At 36.5% G+C, this 24,817-nt stretch overlaps 1 protein-coding gene across 2 annotated transcripts in view; it reads left to right on the plus strand.

Annotated features, from left to right (window-relative positions):
• Positions 1-24,817, plus strand: part of LOC103099919 (N(4)-(Beta-N-acetylglucosaminyl)-L-asparaginase-like) — a 101,939-nt gene that overhangs the window by 30,395 nt on the left and 46,727 nt on the right. For both annotated transcript variants that reach the window (XM_007476740.3, XM_007476741.3), the window contains exon 2: positions 7,780-7,918. In XM_007476740.3, coding sequence (XP_007476802.1) covers positions 7,780-7,918 — 139 coding nt within the window. The remainder of the gene's footprint in view (positions 1-7,779; positions 7,919-24,817) is intronic.

The raw sequence follows: 24,817 nt of genomic DNA on the forward strand, positions 1-24,817 counted from the left end.
TAGATCTAGTTTTAATTGTGTGGAAAGAGTTTTGTAGTTGTATTCATATAGTTCCTGTGTTTGTCTTGGCAGCTAGATTCCTAAGTATTTTATATTGTCTAGGGTGGTTTTAAATGGAACTTCTCTAACTTGCTGCTGAAATATGCTGGAAATATATAGAAATGCTGATGATTTATGTGGGTTTATTTTATATCCTGCAATTTTCCTAAAGTTGTTGATTATTTCCACTAGCTTTTTAGTTTATTCTCTAGGATTCTTTAAATAGACCATCATATTATCTGCAGAGTCATAGCTTGGTCTCCTCATTGCCTATTTTAATGCCTTCAATTTCTTTTTCTTCTCTAATTGCTACAGCTAGTGTTTCTAGTACAATGTTAAATAATAGAGGTGTTAATGGGCATCTTTGTTTCACTCCTGATCTTATTGGGAATGCTTCTAATGTATCCCCATTGCAGATGATGCTTGCTGATGGTTTTAAATATACACTGTTTCTTATTTTTATTCCTATACTTTCTAGAGTTTTCAATAGGAATGAGTGTTATATTTTGTCAAAGGCTTTTTCTGCATCTGTTGAAATAATCATGTGATTTTTATTGGTTTGCTTGTTGATATGGTAAGTTATGTGGATGGTTTTCCTAATATTGAACCATCCTTGCATTCCTGGTATAAATCCCACCTAATCATAATGAATAACCCTCGTGATCACTTGCTGGAGTCTTTTTGCTAGTATTCTATTTAAGATTTTTGCATCTATGTTTATTAAGGAGATTGGTCTGTAGTTTTTTTCTCTGGTTTTGACCTGCCAGGCTTTGGAATCAGTACCATATTTGTGTCATAAAAGGAATTTGGTAGAACTTCTTTGCTTATTATGTCAAATAGTTTGTATAGTATTGGGATTAGTTGTTCTTTGAATGTTTGATAGAATTCACTTGTGAATTCATCTGGTTCTGGGGATTTTTTTCTTAGGGAGTTCTTTGATGGCTTGTTCAATTTCTTTTTCTGATATGGAATTATTTAAGTATTCTATTTCTTCTTCTGTTAATCTAGGCAATTTATATTTTTGTAAGGGAGGTGAGCTCTTTATAAGTAGGGATTGTTTCATTTTTTTTTGTTACTTCTATCCCTTCATTTATCACAAGGACTGGCATGTTAGGCACTTATTAAATGTTCATTGAATAACTGATTCTGTAATTGAACATCCTAAAAGAGTGGCAAAGCTCATGAAATCTATTTCTAGAGGGGCTAATTAAAATCTGAAGCATCAAGAAGTATCTACATTTTCATTTTTTACTCTTGCCAACAAAAACATAAGGTGGCAACCGAATTCCTATGAGCATCTTCTAGATGAAAGTTATCAGGCTTAATGAATGACCACCTCAAATTGAGCAAAAAAAAAAAATACACAATTTTTATAAAATGAAAAGCCTCCGTATCATATGATCTAGCAAATTTAAATTTTCTTCTAAAAATATGGCTAAGATTTCAATCTGGAATGTAAAGTATGGCCACTGGGACAACAGATGGTTTTGTTCAGATTTGATTGGCTTTCTTATGAATAAATTATTACTGTGTATTTAAGATTTATTAAGATTCTTTTCATGCTAAGCTTCCTTGTTAATTTAATTTTAAAATAGCGTAAGTCAGGAGAGAGGCTCTGTTGAATGCTATCAATATTTCCATGGATGTCAAGTAAAGAGAAAAATAATTTACTAGGGAATATTTATTTACAATGACAGTTTTATGCTATTTTAAAGTTTTTCTTTGTTACACATTAAGAAAGTGTGGAATTGTAAGCATGCTTTAGCAAGGAAGTAGCCTGGAATATAAGCATTAGCCTTGCAGTTGGGCATAAAGGAATTAATGATAAATCAAATAAAAATTCTACAACAGGCTTAATGACAAGATGGCATTCTTAGTTTTCTTTAAGCCCCAGAATTCTATTGAAATTAACCAAAATATCTTGCATTCATGCAGGTGCTCAAATCTAATGTAATTGTTACTGTTTGGTCAATGTACACTCAATTTATTAAGTGACTTTTAAAATTTTAATATTTACATAGAAAAGGTTTTTTTAGCCTTTCATGTGGTCTTTAAACTTTTTGTTTAACATATCTAATGAATTGGGGGATTTGCTTCTTCATAAGGAAACCTCAGTATATATACCTTTCTATGCTTTGTCCCAGCTCTGCACTTGAGAACAACAGAAAACTACTTCTCCTTTCATTTAACATCTGTCAGATAGTTGAAAGAAACTTCTGTGTTCTCTCTTATTCTTCCCTTTTCCAAGCTTCAGATCCCCATTTTCTATGTAACATAATTTCTAGACCCACCTCCTCTTGTCATTGTCCTTTAGACATATTCCAGTACAGCAACATCACCCCTCATTCCTAAAAATATACAGTGGTAGAGATGAATAACATAACAGAAAGGGAGAGAAGGAAGGAATGGTGATGAAATGGAAATGAAGTAGCATCATAGGCTCCCAATTTAATAAATTTGGAGGGAGAGAAAGAAGAGAAGTGGTTTCATTTATAGAAAGAACAGCAGAGTTTTTTTTTCTTATCTAAATTAATTTTTGTTTCTTTTTCATTAAACTCCTTCATTTCCCAATATATTCTTTATCTTTCTCATCTAAAGAGCTATCCCTTATAACAAAGAATAAAAAAGGGAGGAAGGAAGAAAACTTTTGGCAAAACAAGTCAATGTATTGATTAACTATATGCAATGTTCTGCATGCATAGTTCCTCTCCTCTCCTAAAAAGAAGGGAGGAAAGTGTATTCTCATATTTCTTCAAGGTCAAGATTACCAATCATAATTACAGTTTTGATAGTTGAAGCTGGCAATTCTCTCCATTTCCATTATTGAAGTCATTTTGTATATTGTTTTCCAATCCTGCTTACTTCACTTTTCATCGGTTCATATAAATCTTCCCTTGCCTCTCTGTTCTTCACAGTCACCATTTTTTTATGGTGCAATAATATTCCCATACAATCAAAAATCAGTATTCATCTGAACTATTTCCCAGTTGCTGGACATTTACTGTTTTCAGTTTTTTGCTACTTTAAAAAAGTGCTTCTATTATAAGTATTTTGTTTAATAGGAGAGTTTACTTTCAATCTTTGAACTCCTTCAAGTATATGTTTTATATAGTTGTGTGATCTCTGAGTCAAAGGATATGATTATGTTCATGCATGGCTTAGAAAAATTCCAAGTTGTTTGTCAGAATGGTTGTACCACTTTGCAATTCCACTAAGTATATTAGTGTACCCTTTTTTCCACAGCCTCTCCAACATTGGATATTCTGATTTTTTCTCATCTTTGCCATTTTTCTAGGTTTGATGTGAATCTTCAAAATACTTTTGACTTGGATTCTTATTATTCATGATAAGGAATAATCTTTCCTATAGTTGTTAATAATTTATAATTTTTTTGAAAACTGTGTTCATATCCTTTGACGAGTTATTCATTAGAGAACAAATTAACGACTTTTCAATATGGAAGGGATCAATCCATGTTTGAAGGTTGGAAAACAGAGTGAATCAGAGAAATCAAAGATGCCAGAGAAGAAAGTGGGAAAAGTCTGAGGAAAAGGTCTCAAAGGACATAATCTTAATGAGGAAATAGGAAGTAGATTCATCTGGGCTTAGAGGAAATATGAATTTTTTTACCTTCTTTTTAAATTTAACAAAAATTATTTTTTAAACTGAAAGCTTTTCTGTGTGTCTTTCCTGTTCAACTCCAGTATTTTTTTTTCTTGCCTAGAAAATCATACCATGTACCAAAACAAGCCAACGAATATTTTGGAAGTTAATGATAAAGAATTTTGAAAACTAAGAAATGAAAGAGGGCAAGGACCTTTTGTTATTGTTATTTTTTAAAATTATTTATTTATTTAATCTAGACTATTTGCCCATGGTTACATGATTCATGTTCTTTTCCTCACCTCTTTTCTCTTCCCTCCCATAGCCAACAAGAAATTTCACTGGGTTTTACATGTATCCTTGATCAGGACCTTTTTCCATATTATTAATATTTGCAATAGAGTGATTGTTTAGAGTCTACCTCCCCAGTCACGTCCCCATTGAACTATGTGATCAAGCAAATGTTTTTCTTCTGTGTTTCTACTCCCACAGTTCTTTCTCTGGATGTGGACAGCATTCTTTCTAATAAGTCCCTCCGAATTGGCCTGGATTGTTACCTTGCTGCTAGTAGAGAAGTCCATTATGTTTGATTATGCCACAGTGTATCAGTCTCTGTGTACAATGTTATCCTGGTTCTGCTCCTTTTGCTCTGCATCAATTCCTGGAGGTCTTTCCAGTTCACATAGAAATCCTCCAGTTCATTATTCCTTTGAGCACAATAGTATTCCATCACCAACAGATACCACAATTTGTTCAGCCATTCCCCAATTGAAGGGCATCCCCTCATTTTCCAATTTTTTGCCACCACAAAGAGTGTGACTATAAATGTTTTTGTAGAAGTATTTTTCCTTATTATCTCTTTGTGTTACAAACCCAGCAGTGGTATGGCTGGATCAAAGAGCAGGCAGTACAAGGGCCTTTTAAACTCATACCTATAATCATGAATTCTTTTTTCAAGAAGTTTGATGCTCTCCATGTTCAGCATCTTCTGACTTTCTTCTTGAAGAAAGAATTGTAGGAGAATGTAGAATCAGCTGTCAATGCATAGGCAGACCATTAGGTATTTAAAACAAAGGTCAAAATCAATGTCAAAAACCAAAAGTCATAATAGCTGACATTTATATGGTGTACTAAGCAGAGAGAAATAACAGTTAAGACTCACACTAGTTTAGCATTCAAACTAATACATAAAATGCTTTTGAGAAGAAAGATTTAAGAACTCTTTTCAATGCAATGATCATCCATGATTCCAGAGGACCAATGATAAAGAATGCCACCAATCTTATGACAGAGATGATGAACTAATATGCAGAGACAGAGACATTTAGACATGGTGAATATGGAAATTATTTTGCTTGACTATGCTTATTTGTTACAAGCATTTTGTTTTTATTTTTTGTTTTTCCTGAGGGGAATATACTAGGGAGAAGAAATCAATATTTAATCATTGAGAAATTAAATTTGATTTTAAAATACTATAGAAGAGTATGGTGGGAAGAATACAAGTAGTATCGCTTCATAAGACTTTAAAAAGCAGTGGAATGAAAGCAAGTCTATGGAAAGCTTAGCACAATAAGCTCCAACTGAGCCATATCATCTCAAGGCCATTCATAGATGGAGCTGGCTGGTAGAAATTAGAAAAGATTTGTCAGTGATTTTGTAATGAATAATGTGGTAGGTTGGATAGAATTCTGAACTTGGAGTTATAAGAACCTTGGTCTGAATTTCCCATTAGACATTTACTAGCTGTTTGACTCTGGGCAATGAAAGGATAATTTTTAGTGTTTTGACTTAAAATCTAAATAATTTGTTACCAGGGATTATTCCCAAATAATAAAACACCCAAGTCAGCTGGGAATTATGGAGATTTTAATTAATATAAAGAGAAGGAATTAAGGAGAGAGAGGGGGAGAGAGAGAATTAATTTAAACTGCTCTGGCTCAGGCTGAGCCAGGCAGTAGTTAAAGAACTTGGCCAAAGTGGCCTTCCTAAGTCTAAAGGAAAGGGAGTCAGTCTTATCACTCACCACGAGACTGTCTCCAAGGACGCTCCAGTCTTCCACTGAACTCAATCTCCTGAACTGAGTTCAGAACATCCAATTCCACTTAGAACTGAATTTTAGCCTTCTTTTACAGAGAATTTTCTCTTATGTCACCTCCCCTAAATTTTTACATCTACCAATCACAGTAGATGCTTTTTCCAGGACCGCCCATTCTTTAGTTCTTACCACTCTTTAGTTCTCACCTTCTCTGGTTAGATTCTATCTTTTGAGTACTTCACACTTCTTTGTTAACCTTTTTGTGATTAATTTAACCTTTATAGGTACTTAACACTCTTTTGTATTAGATCTAAAAATAGACTTAGCTTAAGGTTCTAGCTTCACTATAAGGTATGAGTTAAGTACCTTCATTGTTCAATCAGGAGTTTACAACTTTATCTTCCTCTAAAGTATGTCTAAGTATGGGTGGAGTAATGTAAAGTTCCCAAGACATTCCTAATTCTTGTTAGACCAAGTATCTCCATTGTTACAATAAGGAAATAGCTAAATCAAATCTTCTAAAGTACAGTCTGAGTAGTTTTTAAGACTCACAGCAAGCAACTTATCCTCTCAAGGCCTCAGATTCCTCATCCTTAAAGAAAGAGGGGTTAGACTCAGTGACCTTTAAGGAACCTTCCATCTCCTACTAATTAGCTCTATAATCTGTTTTCTTCATCAATGAAAGTGAAACTGACATATTTGGACCTAATGCCTTAGTGCTTTATTTGGTATTAGGTAGAAATAGTACTAGAAAATAGGAAGAGAATCTAGAACAGGTCAGGTACACATTGATGAGATCCAGACTGCAGGTGACAATATTGATGACATTAAGGAATCACTTTATTAGCTTATTTCAGGAAGGGAAATATACCCAAAGAATGGGGGGTGGGGGGTTATGAATGGTATTGCTACCCAAAGAAAACATGATTGAGGATACATGCTTCTGTATGGGGATGATATCATGCTCATTTCATCAAGCTCAGAACACTGCTGGGCCTCCTAATTGAGACTTGTTTTTGAGTGGCAGTTCAAAAGAGTAGTGCAACCATTCATAGGGGAAAAACTAAATGGATGAAAAGTTCTGTTTGTTTTGACTAAGATTACAATATGGTTGAAAAACCAACTTATTGAGTTAGTATATCAACACACACATATGAGATATGCATGACAAATGGACTGTGACTTGGGCCCAGACTTAAATAGGAAAAAAAAAGAACAAGCTAAATTACATTTAGGAAATTGTATATTTCTAATTCTCTGGCATAAAACCCCCATCTTTTTTAACACAAATGTTCTTCCAGTGATGTCAAATGGTTGTAAATAATACCATAGGATCCAAAGTTTGAAAGTTCTTGGGAACCTGTAAAAGATAATGGAGAGATCCATATAGAGCAGGTTGTGCATATTTAAAGTGATGACCTATATGTAAGAATTGACAGAGGAAATATATGGTTAGGAAAAAAAGATATAAGTCTTTCATATAGCAAGAATGAGGAAAACTGAAGGAGAGCCAAACTGTTGACTTAAAAATATATCTTTTTTTTTTTAACTCTTACCTTCCGTCTTAGAATCAATACTGTGTATTGGTTCTAAGGTAGAAGAGTGGTAAGGGCTAGGCAATAGGGGTCAAGTGACTTGCCCAGGGTCACACAGCTAGGAAGTGTCTGAGGCCAGATTTGAATCCAGGACCTCCTGACTCTAGGCCTGGCTCTCAATCCACTGAGCTACCCAGCTGCCCCCCAAAATGTATCTTTTTTAAAGCAAACACAAAACGTAGAGGAAGATCTCTAGCTTGCTGAGTAAATCCATGGGAGATCCTAGCCGGAATTACACACACAGTGAGAAGCCATAGATAAATTACAGTCTCTTAATCTTCAGAATAGAGAATATGCACATTTCCATGAGATCACAGATCCATTGAAGGACTGAAATGTAAGAGAATTAAAAAAAAATTTTATAGAGTTCTTTGATAATAACCATTGTTTTGTTATGGTGCCAGTAAGCTTTCCAATGGATATTTACTTCCCCAAACCACCATACACAATATATACTGAAATTGGAGATTAATTGTGGTCTTTTATGCCTTTAATTATGTCTAGATATTGAGGACAGTGAAGAAACTGGTCAATACATAATTGGAAGAGGGGGCTACCCAAATAAAAATGGTCAGGTCCAGTGTGATGCAGCTATAATGGAAGGTTTCCCTGGTCGATTTGGTGCAGTGGCAGCCTTACATGGGTAAGTGATGAATTTTGTTGACATAAAGACATTAATGTTAAATAGGCTTGTTGGTGTTTACAATGAAGGTTCATTTCTCTATATCCATAGGAGGGAAATGGTCACATAGAAAATCTTTTAACACTTATAATCAAAATTCACATATTCACATGATTATTAACAAATAAGATTTTTCTTCAATCTGTATACAACTTATATACAAAAAAAAAACCAATACCCTTATATGCATACATAAGTGTATACATTAATACTGATGAGTGATCACTTACTATTAAGGCGTGTTGTTACTGTCCTGCCCTTTAAGGGTTCTGCCCCTTTCCATTAAACTTTCACTTTTCAACATTTTCATTCTCTGACTTTTCCACTGTCAGTTATCATGCCTAAATTTCCTCAATCTTGAAAAAGTTCACTTGACCGGACTGCCTCCTCTAGCTATTTCTCTCCTTGGTTCTGATCCATACTTGCTCCTTCTACTTCCTTGCTGCTTACTTTCTCCCTTATCCCTCTACAAAAGAAGCTTCCTTTCTCATTACTCTACAGAAACAGCTTCCTAGAGGGGATCACTAATGACTTAGAGGCATCTGATCCTGATCTAATGACCTCCTATCAGTGTTACTAGCCTTCAAATCTAATGGCCGTTTGTCAGTCAGTGTTCTGTGCCAGTTTGTAACTGTTAACTATTTCTTTGAAACTCTCCCTATGGCTTTCCTGGCATTGGATTATTCTGGTTTTCCTTTTACCTTAATCTCCTCCACAAGTTTTTCTTCCTACTCACTAAATGTGGAAGGAGGTTGTTCTCTGACTGGATCCTTTTCTTTCCTTAAAAGTATCTTTTCTAGACAGTTAGCTCTCACAACTTCAACCACATTTCCTATATTTAGGCAACTTTTAAATCTGTATTTCTAGCTCTTATTTCTCTCTCAAACTTCTTCCAAATTTCTGCCACAATCTCCTGTAAACTTGAGCTTAAAATGGGGAGGAAGAAGGGCTACATAGAACAATTCCTCTTTTAATAAAACAGTACCATCATGCATAAAGCTTCTTAGTAGTCCATAAGCCTTAAGCTTTGTTCATTTCTTTATCTTGAACCATATGTTCTGGTATATTTCTCATCATCCCCTCTTCCTTTAAATTAGAGTGAAAGAATATCAATGAATATATTGATTTAATTGGAACAATTTTCTCACATTTTTTCCATTAAATTTCTCTTTCTCTTTAATCACTACAAGAGATGGTGGTATATGGGCTGTAATCCTCCTTGAGGGCTTTAAGGATTTTCCACTTTTTGTCTTTCTATATCCAGCCTTGCACACAGTAAGAACATAAATGTTTGTTGAATTGAAAAGAGAAAACAATAACAATATAAGATCCTCTTCCCTGCCTCAGTCTTATCTTCTCCACTAAATATTACTGGTTCTTTTCAACTGATTCTTATATGGCATTATCTACAAGCTCTTCCCCACTGTCATTATCCTTCAAGCCCTCGCAAGCTTATCAGTGCTCTTCTTAGAATGTAGTTACAGTAATGGACACAATATTTCAAATACAGTCAGGGAAAAGCTGAGGGGGACTGTTGCCTCCCTGGACCCTACACCTCTCCACATGCTCTAAGATCTCATTAGCTTTTTTGACTACTATATCACATTTTGACTTATTGAACTTTCAATGAACTAAAACTCTTGGACTGTTTTTCCATTGACTTGATAATCCAACCAAATTTCCTCTACCTTATATTAATAGAGTTGAATTTTTTAAACTCCAATATATAAGGTTTTACATTTACTCCTATTCACTTTCATGTTTTTAATATTAATTTAACCCTCTAGTTTGTCAAGATTTTTTATCTGATTTCCATCCACTTTATTCACTCCCAATTTTGTATCACAATAATTTGATAAGCACATCATTTATATCATCTGTCATTCCTTAGTAAAAATGTTAAACAATATAAGACCTAGTGTAAGGGAAAATTATGAAACTGGCCATAAATTGATAATTTTTAAAAATCAAAAGTAGTAGGGGGAAAAGAAAAATTGGATATACATACATACATATATATATATATATATAACCTTCTTTATTGCTACTTTATTGCTAGCTATTTTATGACCTCCATTAGGACCCCCTAGCCATTCTCACTGGGAAGTCCAGCTAGGAACAAATAGAAGAAAAGAGGCCAAAATCCACTCTTGCCTCAGTTTATCAAACTTTTTCTCCATCCACTAACTCTCACACATCACATCTTGGGAACCAACTGTGGCTTTCTATTTTGCCTGGGTCGCCTAGGGGGGGCCAGTCCAAGGGGCAGTACAGAGAGCATCTGCCCTGCCCCTTGTCTCCTGATCTCTTCACTGTATTGCAGCCTTTTTCTAGCTGCCATTCTATCCTCATGACCCAATTCACTCAGTGATTTCCTTTATACAATCCTCACCTCCAAATCAAGTTCAGGCTCCAGTCTGCAGGTAGTCTACTGGAGATGATGTCATCTGTGTGACCCCAGAAAGGGGGGAGTATAAATTTCCTTCACATCCTAGGAACACCCTACTAGGGACCTCCTTTCAAAATGAAAACACACCATTCTTAACTACTCCTTGGGTGGTCTAGCCTTTCAACCCATTCAAAATCCAAAAAATTTTACTTTTGTCTAACCCATTCTGACCACAAGAATAGTATGAGAGACTATGTCATATGCTTTGCTAAAATTTAAGTAAACTAAGTTTATGGCATTTTCCTAAACCAGAGGTGTCCAGCAAAGAGCCCCGTGGCTGCATTGTGGCCTTTGATACTACCCAGTGCTGCCCAAATCAGATTACGAAATATTTAACAAAATTCAAAAATATAATAGAACGTAGATAATACTAACATGTGGTTTTCTAAGTCAATATTTGGCCACAGGGATTCTTATTCAGAGGTTATTGGCCACCTTTTCTATTTGATCTTGAAACTTGCCAAATATCAATCTAGCAGACCTATCAGGAAAAGAAAGCATCTCAGCCTTATCTTGATGAAGCTGTGCTGGCTTTTTCTGGTTACCACTTTTCTGGATGCCCACTAACCATCTCATTAATAATACACAACTAATACATAGTAGATACTCAATAAATAGCTTACTAAAAAAATAAAAAGGATGGAGAAAATATAGGCTAGGTAGAAAAAAGAAATAACTGATATTCACATATTGTTTTAAAGTTTATGGAAGTGCACATGCATAAATCTCATTTAGAAAATGGGAATAAAGAGGAAAGAAGCAATGAAAAAATAGCGAAAGGCGTAATAAAGCATTCCTTATCTGATATGATTAGGGAAGAAGCCCTTTGAGAAAAGCAAGTTTTCCAGATCATCAGTGGTTTATGCCAATGACTTTTTCATTTTAATTTTTTATTGGAAATATTTCTAAAAATGTAAATTTTATTTTCCCCTCTTACCGTTTTTCACTTTAACTTTTTATTGGAAATATTTCTAAAATGTAAATTTTATTTTCCCATTCTACAGTTGTCATTGTTGATGCTGATACTGATGGTATAGAACAGAAAGCTGAATCATTTTGCCCATTGACTGCTGACCTGGGGTGTTCTCTGTTGCCATTAGGGCTCAGCTGAGGGTCACGTGACTGTATACACTCCTCCAGACGTAGCCACCGACGTAGATTCACACGCAAGGTAGGGCTCCCTTTGCTTGTGCTTCCAGGGGCTCCAATAGGAGGGATCCTTGTCTGTCTCCCATCTTGAAAACCTTGGGGTCCGTTTGGGTCTTTATCACTGGCTTTGTTGCTGATCTCCCTCGGCCACCTCCCTTTTGTCTCTACTGCTTCGGAGATCCTCTGCTTGCTTTCTTTTTTCCACCTTTCTCCTCTCTTGTCCCTTCTGTTGGCTGCTGAGTATCCCCAGCACTTCGGCTTTCCTAGGAAAGGGCTACACTGGGTTAATGTCACCAGAGAGCCTTCAGTGTGGGTACTCCTGCTCTTCCTGGCTGGCTTAAAGACTCCCCCAGATGCCACCTTTGCCGTCAGAAACAATTTTCTGAAGGGTGCTGGAAAGGGTCACCAAAGAATCAGATTTTGAAAAAAAAAAAATTGGGCTCTTTGAAAAGAACCATTTCAGTGGAAAGAAGTATCCGTTTTTCAGGCATGTCTGACTCGTTGGGGCAGAGATACCGGAGCGGTTTGCCGGTTCCTTCCCTGGGTCATTTTAAAGATGAGGAAACCGAGACCAGCAGGGTTAAGTGACTTGCTCAGGTCACACAGCTAGGAAGAATCTGAGGCCAAGTTGGAACTCAAAAAGTGGAGTCTTTTTGAGGCAGGACCGGCTCTATCCACTGCGCCACCTAGCGGCCAATCGAAAGTAGTCCAATATATGAAATGACCCCCAAAATAGATGGTGAGCTCCCAAGATTTAAGTAAAAATAGTTGGAAGAAAATAAAGGTTTAGATGCCCCAGAGGACCTTGGGATATGGCGCCGTTTCTAGCATTCTAGAAAGTCTACTGCCATTGAAGCACTGAAACCTTTCGAAAGTAAAAATAGATATTTTAAAATCGATGCTTAGCTCCAAAGTCAAGCTTGGAGGCATCTGTAGTAGTATCATTAACAACTATCTCCTGATAAATCAGCTTAAGTCAGCTCAGGCTTAGAGCCCCTTAGCAAGGATAGCAGTGAGATGATGGACAGCAGATCCAGTATTAGTATTGTTAAACCACATACCTTAACAGCCTCCATCCACATCCTCTGCAAGGTTGCTTTTCTTTTGTTACTGTTGTTGTTGTTTAGTCATGGCTGACTCTTTGTCACCATACAGCCATTGAGGTTTTCTTGGCAAAAATATTGGAGAGGTTTGCCATTTCCTTTTTCAGTGGATTAAGGCAAACAGAGAATGACTTGCGCAAGGTCCCACAACTAGTCAATTGTCTGAGACCAGATTTGAATTCATATCTTTCTGACTCCAGGCCCAGTACTCTATCCATTGAATCGTCTTGGTTATCACCTTGGTTATCACCACAATTACCATAGCTTGTAAAACATGTTACCAGTAAAAGGACACTTCATTTGATTTAATGCTTAAGCTCTTTATTTTTTTATTAAGAAAAAAAGAGATTTGTAGCCTTTTTTTAAAAAACCCTTACCTTATGTCTTAGAATTAATACTAAGTATCTGTTCCAAGGCAAAAGAGAGATAAGGGCTAGGCAATTGTGTTTGAGTAACACACAGGTAGGCAGTGTCTGAGGTCACATTTGAACCCAGGACTTCCCATCTCCAGGCCTGGTGCTTTATTTACTGAACCACATAACTGTCCCCTTCCCCCCCATAATTGTAAGCTTTCAAAACAGTCAGTGTAATGGCAGGATCCTAATGAAGTGATGCAGTGGTTCTCCTTTGAAAACTGCCTTGGAATATCTGAAGATTTCTTGCTTTTTCCAGGTTACACCTGTGCCCTGCCTCCATAGTTTGGACATTTATTCCAAGTGATGTGAAGGAGAACCTTTTTGCACAGAGACATTATACATTTATAACACAAGCTCCAGCAATATCAACTGGATGATATTTATAATTTTGAAGAATATCTGGAAGCCCTGACAACTGTGGCAAAAGGTCTTGTTAAAAAAATATCATGGATAGCTACTTTATCAGTTATTGCTATCCCACAAGTAGGGTTGACTTCCATCTTGTGAGAACTGTTAGAAATCTTGGAGAACATATACCTCCATTTACCAAAATAATCCCTGAAACATTATCCTCTATTATTTTTGGGATAGCTTGATGAGACCACTGATCAGCAGCAGGCTATTAAATCTCTTTATGACATTCCTACAGACATTCCACAGGGTGTATGGGCAGCACATAAGAATGATGTGGGAATGATTAAATCGGTACAACCAGTAAAGATAGAAGTCAAAGATTGTATGCCTCCCAAGATCCTTCAGTATAAGCTCAGCAAAGAAGCTGAAGAAGGCATAACACCTATTATCAACAGCTTGATGGAGCAGGGCATATTGAGACACACAGTGTCAGAATATAATAGCCTAATACTAGCTATTAAAAAGAGCAAGCAAATTCTGATGGTACAGTAAATTGGCGATTTGTGCAGGATCTCAGAGCAATCAATAATATAATCAAGGAAACCCATGCCATCACACCATCTCCCAATGACATTATTTCTGAGATTCATAGCAACACATTATGATATACTGTAATGGACTTAGGCAATGCATATTTTATGGTTCCTCTCCATTCCAATAGTCAAAATATATTTGAATTCTTGTGGAAGAAAAATCAGCTTTGCTAAACTCATTTAGTGCAGAGCTGTTGTGAGAGTGCAACGGTTTCCTGTCAGCTGCTAAAAAGAGAACTAGAAAATATAAAATTCAAACACAGCAAGCTAGGACATTATGTGAATGATCTGCTTCTGGCATCCCCTGATGCAAAAACATGCCTAAAAGACTCAAAGAGGCTGTTAATTGAATTGTACAAAAGAGGACATAAGGTCTCAAAAACAAAGTTGCAATGGGTTCTCCCAAAAGTCAAGTACCTAGGTTTTATCCTGGAAAAGGGCACCAGGAAAATATCTAGTAAGAGAATAGCAGATATACAGAAACTAGGTATTCCTCATACAAAAAGACTACTTAGGGCATTCCTGGGCACTACTGGGTTCTCATGTCATTATATCTCAGGATATTCACACATTTCCAAGTGTCTCACAGATCTGATGAAAGATGAGGTTGAGGAGCCATTGAAACTCACAAAAGAACATCTACATGCTCTGTCCACTTTAAAACAAGCTATCCTAACAGCTCCAGCCCTTGGCATTCCAAATTATAACAAAGATTTTCATCTATATGACCATGAGGCTAAGGGTATAGCTTCTGGAGTGCTAGCCCAATATCTACGATTGACTTTGAGACATATTGCATGATACGGTGCAATTTTGGACTTGGTGGCAAAAGGCTTGGTACATTGTCTGTGGGCATTACTGCTGCTGCCCTCATGGTTAAAAAAGCTAATGAATTAGTGCTGGGATGCAAGCTCCATGTTTACTCTGCACACCAGCTAGAAAAATTGCTAAAATCCCAGAGTAGGCATGCATTTACATCTGCAAGGCTATCTCAGTACGAAATTTTGCTGGCAAATGACAATCTATTTTTACATAGATGTGCACCATTGAATCCAGCCACATTAATTCCCTGACCTACCATTGAGAGAAAAGCCCATACATGATTGCACACATACTGTAGAAACAGAACATAGAATCAGAGAAGATCTGAAGGACACACCACTCAATGATCTGGACCTTCAGATATATTTGAATGGTTCTTCATATGTTTTCAAAGGCAAAAGAATCACAGGGGCTGCAGTTGTGATGTGGGACAGGACCCTCTGGCATGCGTCATTACCAAGTCATGTCAGTGCTCAAGGAGCTGAGCTCAGAACCCTCATAGAAGCGCTGGTACAATCCAAAGGCAAAAGGGTGAATATATATACAGATTCAGCTTATGCCTTTGGAATTTTATTTGCCACAGGACAAACTTGGAAGAATAGGGGATTTGTCATAACATCTGGAAAAAGCATAGCATATGAGAACCTCATAAACCAACTCTTAGAAGCAGTGAACTTGCCAAAGGAAGTGGCAGTGATCCATTGCAAGGCTCACTCCTCTGGCAAGGATGAGGTATCCCTAGGAAATCACAGGGCAGATGTAACAGCAAGATTCGTGGCCAGATTTGGTCCTATCCATGTTCTGAATTTCTCTCTGGTAGATGAGCATAATCTCAAACAAGCATACCACCAAGAGGAGATTCAATCATGGCAAGAATATCTAGGAGCCAGATTAGTCTAAGGAATCTGCTTATCCCAAGGAGGAAAGCCCATCTTAACCAAAAGGCTATACCAACATCTATGCAATGTGATTCACTCCAGAGGTCATTACGGAGTGCAATCCATGCTGGATGAGGTCCACTAGTTTTGGGAAGCTCCAGGGATATCAACAACTGCTATAAGAGTATGTCAGACATGTGACATCTGTAGAAAGTTTAATCAAGGTCATTTCAAATGCAAGGCATTGGGAGGACGACCCCTAGCTTATACGCCTTTTCAGTGTCTACAGATAAATTTTATTAACATGCCTGAGAACCGAGGATATAAATATGTTTTAGTCATAGTGGACAGGCTCACTTGATGGACAGAAGCATATCCATCAAAGACAAACAACACTGGCATGGTAGTGTAAACATTGCTTAAAGAAATAGTTCCTAGATATGGTATCCTAGACGCCGTAGACTTAGACAGAGGAAGTCACTTTACATCTAGCATTTTACAACAAGTGCATAAGTCTCTGAGAATAAAGGGTAATTTCCATAATGCGTATAGACCAGAAAGTTCAGGACAGGTGGAAAGAATGATTAAGGAGTTAAAAACCATGATAGCTAAACTCTGTGCCCAAACTCATCTTAAATGGACAGAGGTTCTTCCACTTGCGCTGTTCTATCTGAGGACAAAACCCAGAGGAGACTTACATATTTCCCCATATGAGATATTGTACGGACAACCAGTATGGATATGAAGGACTGCTAAACTATCTTATCTTTCCATGCTGGGAGGGGAATGCCAGTTACACACCTATCTGACACAGATACAAAATAGGTTGGAAGAACTGGGAAGGCTGGGACTACTAGTGCAAAGGGACCCACTAGATTTCTCATTATATAACATAAGACCAGGGGACAAAGTATATGTAAAAAATTTTGCCAAAGAGAAACCCACAAAGCCCAGAACGATTGGTCCATACTATGTAGCTCTCACCATTCCTACATTGATCAAACTAGTAGGAAAAGATTCTTGGCTTCGCATATCTTATGTTAAACATCACTATGCCCATGATAACACACTGAAAGACAACTTAATGGAAGTCTTAAGAATTCATTCAAACACAGAAGCCCCAAGAATAACCCTTGATAAATAAACATAGAGCCCATGAATCCAACAAAATTGCACAAGAAGAAATAGAGATACTGAACAGAGACAGTGAAACTGAAATGGAATAATGCCCAAGAACAGATAGTATAAATTTGGGTTAGTTAGATGAGGGAGGATTAGCGTAGCCTGTGAAACACAGGAGAAGCGGTTCCTTGCAGAACCTGGGAGTTTATTTGGGTGGATTTAGAATCCCTTAGAATTATTAAACCTATATGTGAATACCTACATTCATTACATAAAAAAAAGAATCTCACTTGCACACATGAGGATGGCACAAACATCCTGTATAAAGTTTCACTCACATGCATCAAAATATTCACTTACACACACGCATGATCCTGTAGTTCTGGATACCTGAGATCATCTTTCAAGGTGAGACAACAGACAAGTATGTATCCTGTAAAGGAGAAGGTACCCCAGACCTATAACAAACTTCAAGCAATACCAAAGGATGGAAGACACATGGATAACTGTAAAGAACTTTGAATCAAAGACATTATAGGGAATGAACTTCAGGAAAATGGGTCACGTAAGATTAATTGCCGATCACATTAATTTCACATATAGGGAAGTTCATTCATATTGGAATAAATATGCATCCACCACGACATATCTAGAACACGAACAAATTTTACATTGACATTAGGGGCTGTGTCATAAATAAGGACAACCCATAAATTGTATATCTGTAAATAAATCTCTACTACCAGAAGATATATATATTTACATATATGTGTATTTAAATAACATGTGACATATGTAAATGTGTACAAATAGCAGATGTATATATGTGTATATATTATATATATATATATATATATATATATATATATATATATATATATATATAGCATATTAATGATCCAATCCAGTAATATAGATAGAAAGGAGAGTTAAAATACTGTTAATAGACAGGGACAGAGTATTTTAGGGTGGAAAAGGGAATATTGTAACTAGAGAGGTAACATAGGGTCAGAATAAATCAGATTTAATTAGATACAAATTAATATATACTATAAATGTTATGAATTGTTACATTGAAATTAGTATTGTATAAGGTATAGGATAGTTCAATTTTACTTCAGTTAAATTTTATATTGATTGCAATAGGAATGACCTTTGTATTAAGAAATTGTTATATTGTAAAAATTTTGTTGGCACATAATCCTAACCCTCTTCCCACAACTCAGTCTTAGCATAAGATAGGAACTCAGATTAGCAAATAGACAGATTAGGATAAGATTTATTATTTTGGGAGGGGGGGAGATTAGATGGGAACAATAAGTAGCAGAGATAGATTAGAATAGGCATAGAAGGTAACTAACTGGCGTGGGCCAGGGTGGCACCATGCGAACAACAGGAAATGGAGGATTTGTGACAGAGGCTGGCACTAGGGAAAAGTGCCAGGCTGAAGAGTATGTGAAATTGATCACCTTGATGGGGGAGGGGCCCCAGGAGTGGAATCCTGAGGAGGAGAAGACTCTGGCTGGGAGAGCAGTGAGGTTTCTTGGTCTTGAGAAGCTGAAGAGAGAAGTTGGGAAAAAGACTTTCTCCTGAAGGTTATCCATTTTTCCTGCTGGTGACTGAAAATCTTTCCACCCCACCCCCAACACTTCCCAATTGAAGGGACTTCTGAAGAGAAACCTGAGCAGACTTTACTTCAGCTCCTGTTGCCCAGGGGTGAATCAATCTGACTTTCTCTCAGGGGGCTCAGGCTGCCAAGGCCTGAGTTCCCCCCACAAACTCAAGGAGGGAGGGGAAAGGGTTTAGATAGAGACAGGGACCCCCTTTCCCCACTTTACTTTTCCCATTCTTCCCTACCCATTATTCCTTTTTTATTATCTGATTGAGTTAACATTAAAAGTTATCTGTTCCCCAAGCTGAGTGTGAGTGAACAGATCAAGGGGAAACCTTTTGGTCTTGAGTAGTGGAGGGGGGACAAGAGGGACAAGAGAGAATTGGAAAGAGCAGCTTTAGCTAAGGAGGGAAGGCAGAAGGGGGAAAATCTTCAAACCCCCTCTCCTTGCTCTGAGCCAATCCATTACATCTGCTGTCTCCCCTGAACCCTACTTTGAGAAGGGGGTTCTCCTATCTTTCCCCCCTCCATACCAAAAGTTCAAACTTCCCTCGGGATACAAACTTCCCTCTCTTTTATCTTTTTTTATTACAGTATCTTTGCTACTGATATTCCAAATACAATACAGTTTTGAACTCTATTGTATGTAATACAAAGAGTCAGAAGCATCACATTTCTTCTAGAATAAAGCCTGGCAAATGGTAGATACTTAATAAATGCTTTTTGACTGATTAAGTGATTGTCTCTTTCTGATGATCCATGAAAAGCATATTCTTTCAAAGTCATCATTGAATATGGAAGCATAGCACTGCTGTAATTCTCCAAAGTTTAATCTACAGATATTGGGGAGAGTCTTCTTCCTGATCATTTTGACTCTGCCAGATCTTCCTCTAACATGCTAAAGACACCTAATTATTGGGACAACTAGATGGCTTAGTGGATAGAGAGCTAGACCTGGAGAGAGGAGGTCCAGGGTTCAAGTATGGCCTCAAACATTTTCTAGCTATTTGACTCTGTTCAACCACTTAATCTCCACTGCCCAGCCCTTACCACTCTTCTGCCTTGGAACCTATACATAGTATTTATTTTAAGACAAAGTAAGCGTTTTTTGTTGTTTTTTTTTTAAGACAACTTCTTTTTGGAACTCTCTTTTAATTTCTGTAACATGTAGTGATTCAGACACCACAAATAATCTTACTCCAGTCACTAATGATGGTATGAAGAAGGAGGGGTGGAAGAAAGGGAATAAGCATTTATAGATTACCTGCTTTGTGTCAGATATACGTTCCAAATAGCAGTTCTGCAAATGGCATTTAGCCAGTGTGATGAATAGAGAACTGAACCTGGAGTCAAGAAGAACTAAAGAAGAGTTAAAGTCTAGCTTCAGACACTTCCTAGCCATGTGACCCTAACAAGTCACTTAACCTCTGTTTGCCTCAGTTTCCTCATCTGTTAAATAAGAATAATAATGGTATTTATTTCCCAGGATTGTTACAAGGTTCAAATGAGATAATTGTAAAGTGCTTAGAGCAGTGCCTGGCCCATATTAAATGCTATATAACTGTTCATTTTCATCACTAATAAATCTGGCCACAGACATTTACTAGTTGTTCAATCCTGATTAAGTCACTTAGCCACTGTATGCCTCAGTTTCTTAATCTGTACAATGGCAATAAAAATAGTCCCTACCTCCCAGGGTGGTTATAAGGATCAAATAGGATATGTGTAAAGTTCCTTGCAAACCATAAAGCCCTGAATAAATATTATCTAAATTCTCCGCAATGTAGCGATCCAAGACAATTCTAAAAGACTTATGATGAAGAATGCTATATACCTTCAGAGAAAAAACTGACGGAATTTGAGTGCAGATCAAAGATACTTTTTTTTACTTTATTTTTTGGGGGGGTTTTTTTGCCTATGTTTTCTTTCACAACATGACAAATATAGAAATACATTTTTCATGATGGCACATGTATAATCTATAACAAATTGCTTGCCTTCTCAAGAATTGGGGAGGAAAGGGAGAGAGAAAATTTAGAATTAAAAATTTTTTAAAAACAGATGTTAAGGAGGCAGCTAGGTATTTCAGTAGATGGAGAACCAGGCCTAGAGACAAGAGACCCTAGGTTCAAATCTGGCCTAAGACATTTTTTAGCTGTGTGACCCTAGGTAAGTCACTTGACCCCCCATTGTCTAGCCCTTACCACTCTTCTGCCTTGGGACCAATATTTAGTATTGATTCTAAGACAATAAGGATTCAAGAAGTAAAGGGTTTTTTTTTAAAGCTTTAAAATTTTTTCACATGTAATTGGAAAAAATGAATTAAAATTTACACACTAAAAAATAAGCAAATCAATATTAGTTAACATGGAAATAATTGAGTTCTTGAAAGCTGGGCCAAAGAAGCATACACTCTAGCAGATCCTAGCAAGGTGGAGAGGCATCAAATTTGAGTCAGATCAATGACAATGTGCCAGACACTTTGCTAAGTGCTGGAATACAAATACAAGAATCCTTTCCCCATGGTAGTTTTGATACATTGCGGGTTGGCATAAGAAATTAAAAGGGAATTTGTGGGGAGTTTTACAGAAGCTGCAGATGGCACACAGAAGCCAGCAGAGGACACAGAAAAAGTTTGGAAACTCAGAAATGTATAAAATGTATGTACAGAATTGTATAATATCAGAATATTTTATCTTTTAATACCATAAATAGACACAATTTCATTTTTAAAGTTAAAACACTTAAAAGTTAAAGTTTGTGAAAAGAATAGAAAAGCCAGCAGATAAATATACAAAGGCTAGGAATGTGGAGATATCTTAAAATGTTTAGTTAGTGACTCATAAATGCATAAAATGTACATACTGTGAAATAATAAGCAATTAATTGATTATTGATTATAAATTGATTAAATACTCTGCTTACTGTGCTTACAAAGTATCTTCAGTTTATGTCAATGAAGTGAAGCTCATAAATGAACTTCTCTTCAGAGGCAGGTGCAAGGACGCTAAGAACTCTTGTTATATAAAAATAAACTATTTATTGAGAATATTAGGATAAAAAAAGATTTCTAACTCTAAGGGATTCTAACTCCACCCAAATAAAACTCCCTGGTTCTGCAAGGAATCGCTTTTCCTGTTTCCACAGGCTACACTGATCCTTCCTGATCTGATTAACCCAAATCTTCACTATTCTACAATAAACTAAATACTATTATCCTTATAATTCTTAACTTTTTCTCCAAGTTATAAAAATAACAAATAACTAGCTGACTGAGCCTCAATAAGAACCAAGTTAGGACTCTGAGCCTTAAAAGACTCAGAGTCCAAAACAAAGACCAGGTCTTTCTTTGGTCTTCTCAGATATAAAAACAATTTATGTAATAGCAATAGACAGTCCCTAATATTTCCCAAGTTGGAAAAGGAAAATCACTTTGCTCCTTCATATTGTTCTCTACTTTTCTTCTGCCTCAGACAGTGAGGAGAGAAAAGATGTCACCTGCTCCCACCACTCTGAGAGAGAGAGAGAGTGTAACTGTCAGAGACCAACTGCCACAGAAAACCCATTAAAACCTCCCATACACCCTGTCAACATTTGAAATTGACACACTGTCTTAGATCTGCTTCAAACTCCAATTCTTTCCCAAGCCAGCTTCTCTACTTCTTATCTCTAAACTAACATAACAAGACTTAATTTCTAATATCATCCTTATAGTACTGATATGTATAATATTACCTGGACAGTATTTTTTCTTTACATTGACTTATATGTAGCCTATGACCAAAAACTTACCCCAAATTTTATAGTAAGGTACTGTAAATACCTCATAAAGAAAAAGGAAACATTCATACTTCTTCTCTGGTTTGAAGGGAGAGCCAAAAAATTTTACATGGATTTTCCAGATTGTGGAAGCTCTGTGGCCCTAAGCCCTACAATGTGGAAGGGCTATCTTTATAAGCAACCAAGGCAAGTGGCTTATATTCCAGTGAGGCAAGAGAGTTCATTTAGAAGAACTAGAGTGGAGAAGAGAAAGGGCATCCCTAAGGGGACGCATGCATCCATGGGAATGGCTTAGAAATAGTATGGTGGCCTAGCTTGGACTCAGACAAAGTGATCACTCACCTCTCAGATCCCAGAGTCTTGGGCACAGGACCCTGAGTTTGCTGAGAGGAGGAAATCACCAGAGTGTAGATGACTAGTTTGGAGATGACTGTCCAGTGAGATGGTGGCTTGTTCCAATAAAAATAATCAAAGTTAGGGGGCAGCTGGATGGCTCAGTGGATTGAGAGCCAGAACTAGAGATGGGAGGTCCCACGTTCAAATCTGGCCTCAGATACTTGCTAGTTGTTTGACCTTGGGCAAGATACTTAACACCCATTGCCTAGTCCTTACCACTCTTCTGCCTTGGAACCAATACACAGTATTGATTCTAAGACAGAAGAAGGTAAGGGTTTAAAAAAAATAATCAAAGTTAAAACTCACCACGGTTCTAGTGCAATTTGCAGAACATTCCTAATCTGGAGAATGAAGTCCAAAGAAGTTTCTCACTAATTTGTCTATAGCAGGTAAGCTATTTTTTGCACTTAGCAATGCTTGGGAAACCATCTACTAAATTATAAAAAAAGAGTTGCAATATTCACCAGTAGAAAGAATCCCCACATTAATGAAATTGCAGTTCCCCAAAGTACTGAAATAACAAGTAATACCATCTCACTGGACAGTCACATGGATTGTTATAAATGGTAACTTTGGTTCATTCTTAGGGTATTCTCCAAAGGCCTCTTCATTGTTTCCACATTCAAGAGGATCCTGGAACGTAGCACCTAAGAAATCTCCAAAATTTCAATGTTGAGAGTTGATGCCTTTCCATAATAAAAGCAGCAGTGCCCTCCTCAGGCTCTTGGTTCCATTTATAGGCTTGAATTCTGGGTGCTTTCTGTAACCCCGTTTGATCTTCAATTAAACTAAACTGTTTAATTGAATGAGGTTAATAAATCATGACATAGACAGGATTCTCAGAGATTGTAGAAAAATGATCATTTAAATTCAGTTTCCTCAGCCTTCATTCAGTTGGGAGGACATTTCATTTTTATTTTGAATCTGCTTTTAAATATATAGCCATATAGATTGGGCTTAAGAGAAAAATTAGAGTTTCATTTTGTAGTTTCAATTTTTATTATGGTAACTCTGAACTATAAGGATAGCTAGGTACTTATTTATGTATTTATTTTAAAACTATTTTTCCATGGTTACATGATTCATGCTCCCTCCCTTCTATCCTCCACGTTCCCAGAACTGACCCTTCTATCCTCCACGTTCCCAGAACTGACAAGCAATTCCACTGTGTTATATATGTATTGTTACTCACAACCCATTTCCATATTTAGCTAGGTACTTTTGAAAAACTTAGCAGTCTTAAATTTTTTCCTTCCTTGTAAACTTAACAAATATCAACCAACACAAATATTTCAATACAAAAAGAAAATCCGAAAAGTGGATTGTATATGATAATTTGAACATCTGTTATCTACAATTTGAGTTTAAGTATATATTAAATTTAGCACATTAATAACAAATTTGGATCCCACTTCTGAAATTCCTTCTGCTCACTTCTGTTTTTAAAATATTTCTTTGACATTCCCTTCTTTTTTTTTGCATCTGTTACTATCTACCAACTCTCCACCCCTAAATAAAAGTCTTCCATTGTGACAAAAATATATAGTCAATCAAAACAAATAAATACTAGAAATGTGTATTTTCAATCACATCTTGCTTATAATCTCTCTATCAAAAAAAAAATGTGAAGCAAGTTTCATCATTAGGCTTTTGAAGTCATGATTAATCATTTACCAGAGTTCTGAGGCTTTTCAAAAAAAATTTTCATTGCATTATTTTGGACATTGTGTAAAATATTCCACTTATTCTGCTTATATCAAATCTGCCTCAACTCTCTTACAAATCTTCCCAGGTACCTCTGAATTTGTCATATTTATCACTTCCTATTCCAAAGTAATATTCCATTTACATACTATAATTCATTTAACTGTTCCCTAGGTGAAAGGCACCCATTTTTTTCTCAATTCTTTGCTCCAACAAAAATTATTACTGTAAATATATATGTATGTATGGGCCCTTTCCCTCTGAATTTAGCTAAATGAAATTAATATTTTTTTACTTCTAAGAGTTTTCTTAGAAGTTAAAGGAAATGTATGACCCCAGGCAGGTCATTTAACCCTGATTGTCCCTCTTCTGTCTTAGAATTCTTTTTTTTAACTTTATTTACACATGAGCTGGCTTTATTTGGTGTCTAAATATAAGGGCACATCGGTATCTCCCCTGTCAGCTTAATGATAAGCATTTAA

Source organism: Monodelphis domestica, chromosome 1, assembly GCF_027887165.1.
Source record: "Monodelphis domestica isolate mMonDom1 chromosome 1, mMonDom1.pri, whole genome shotgun sequence".
In the NCBI taxonomy this organism is placed as follows: domain Eukaryota; kingdom Metazoa; phylum Chordata; class Mammalia; order Didelphimorphia; family Didelphidae; genus Monodelphis; species Monodelphis domestica.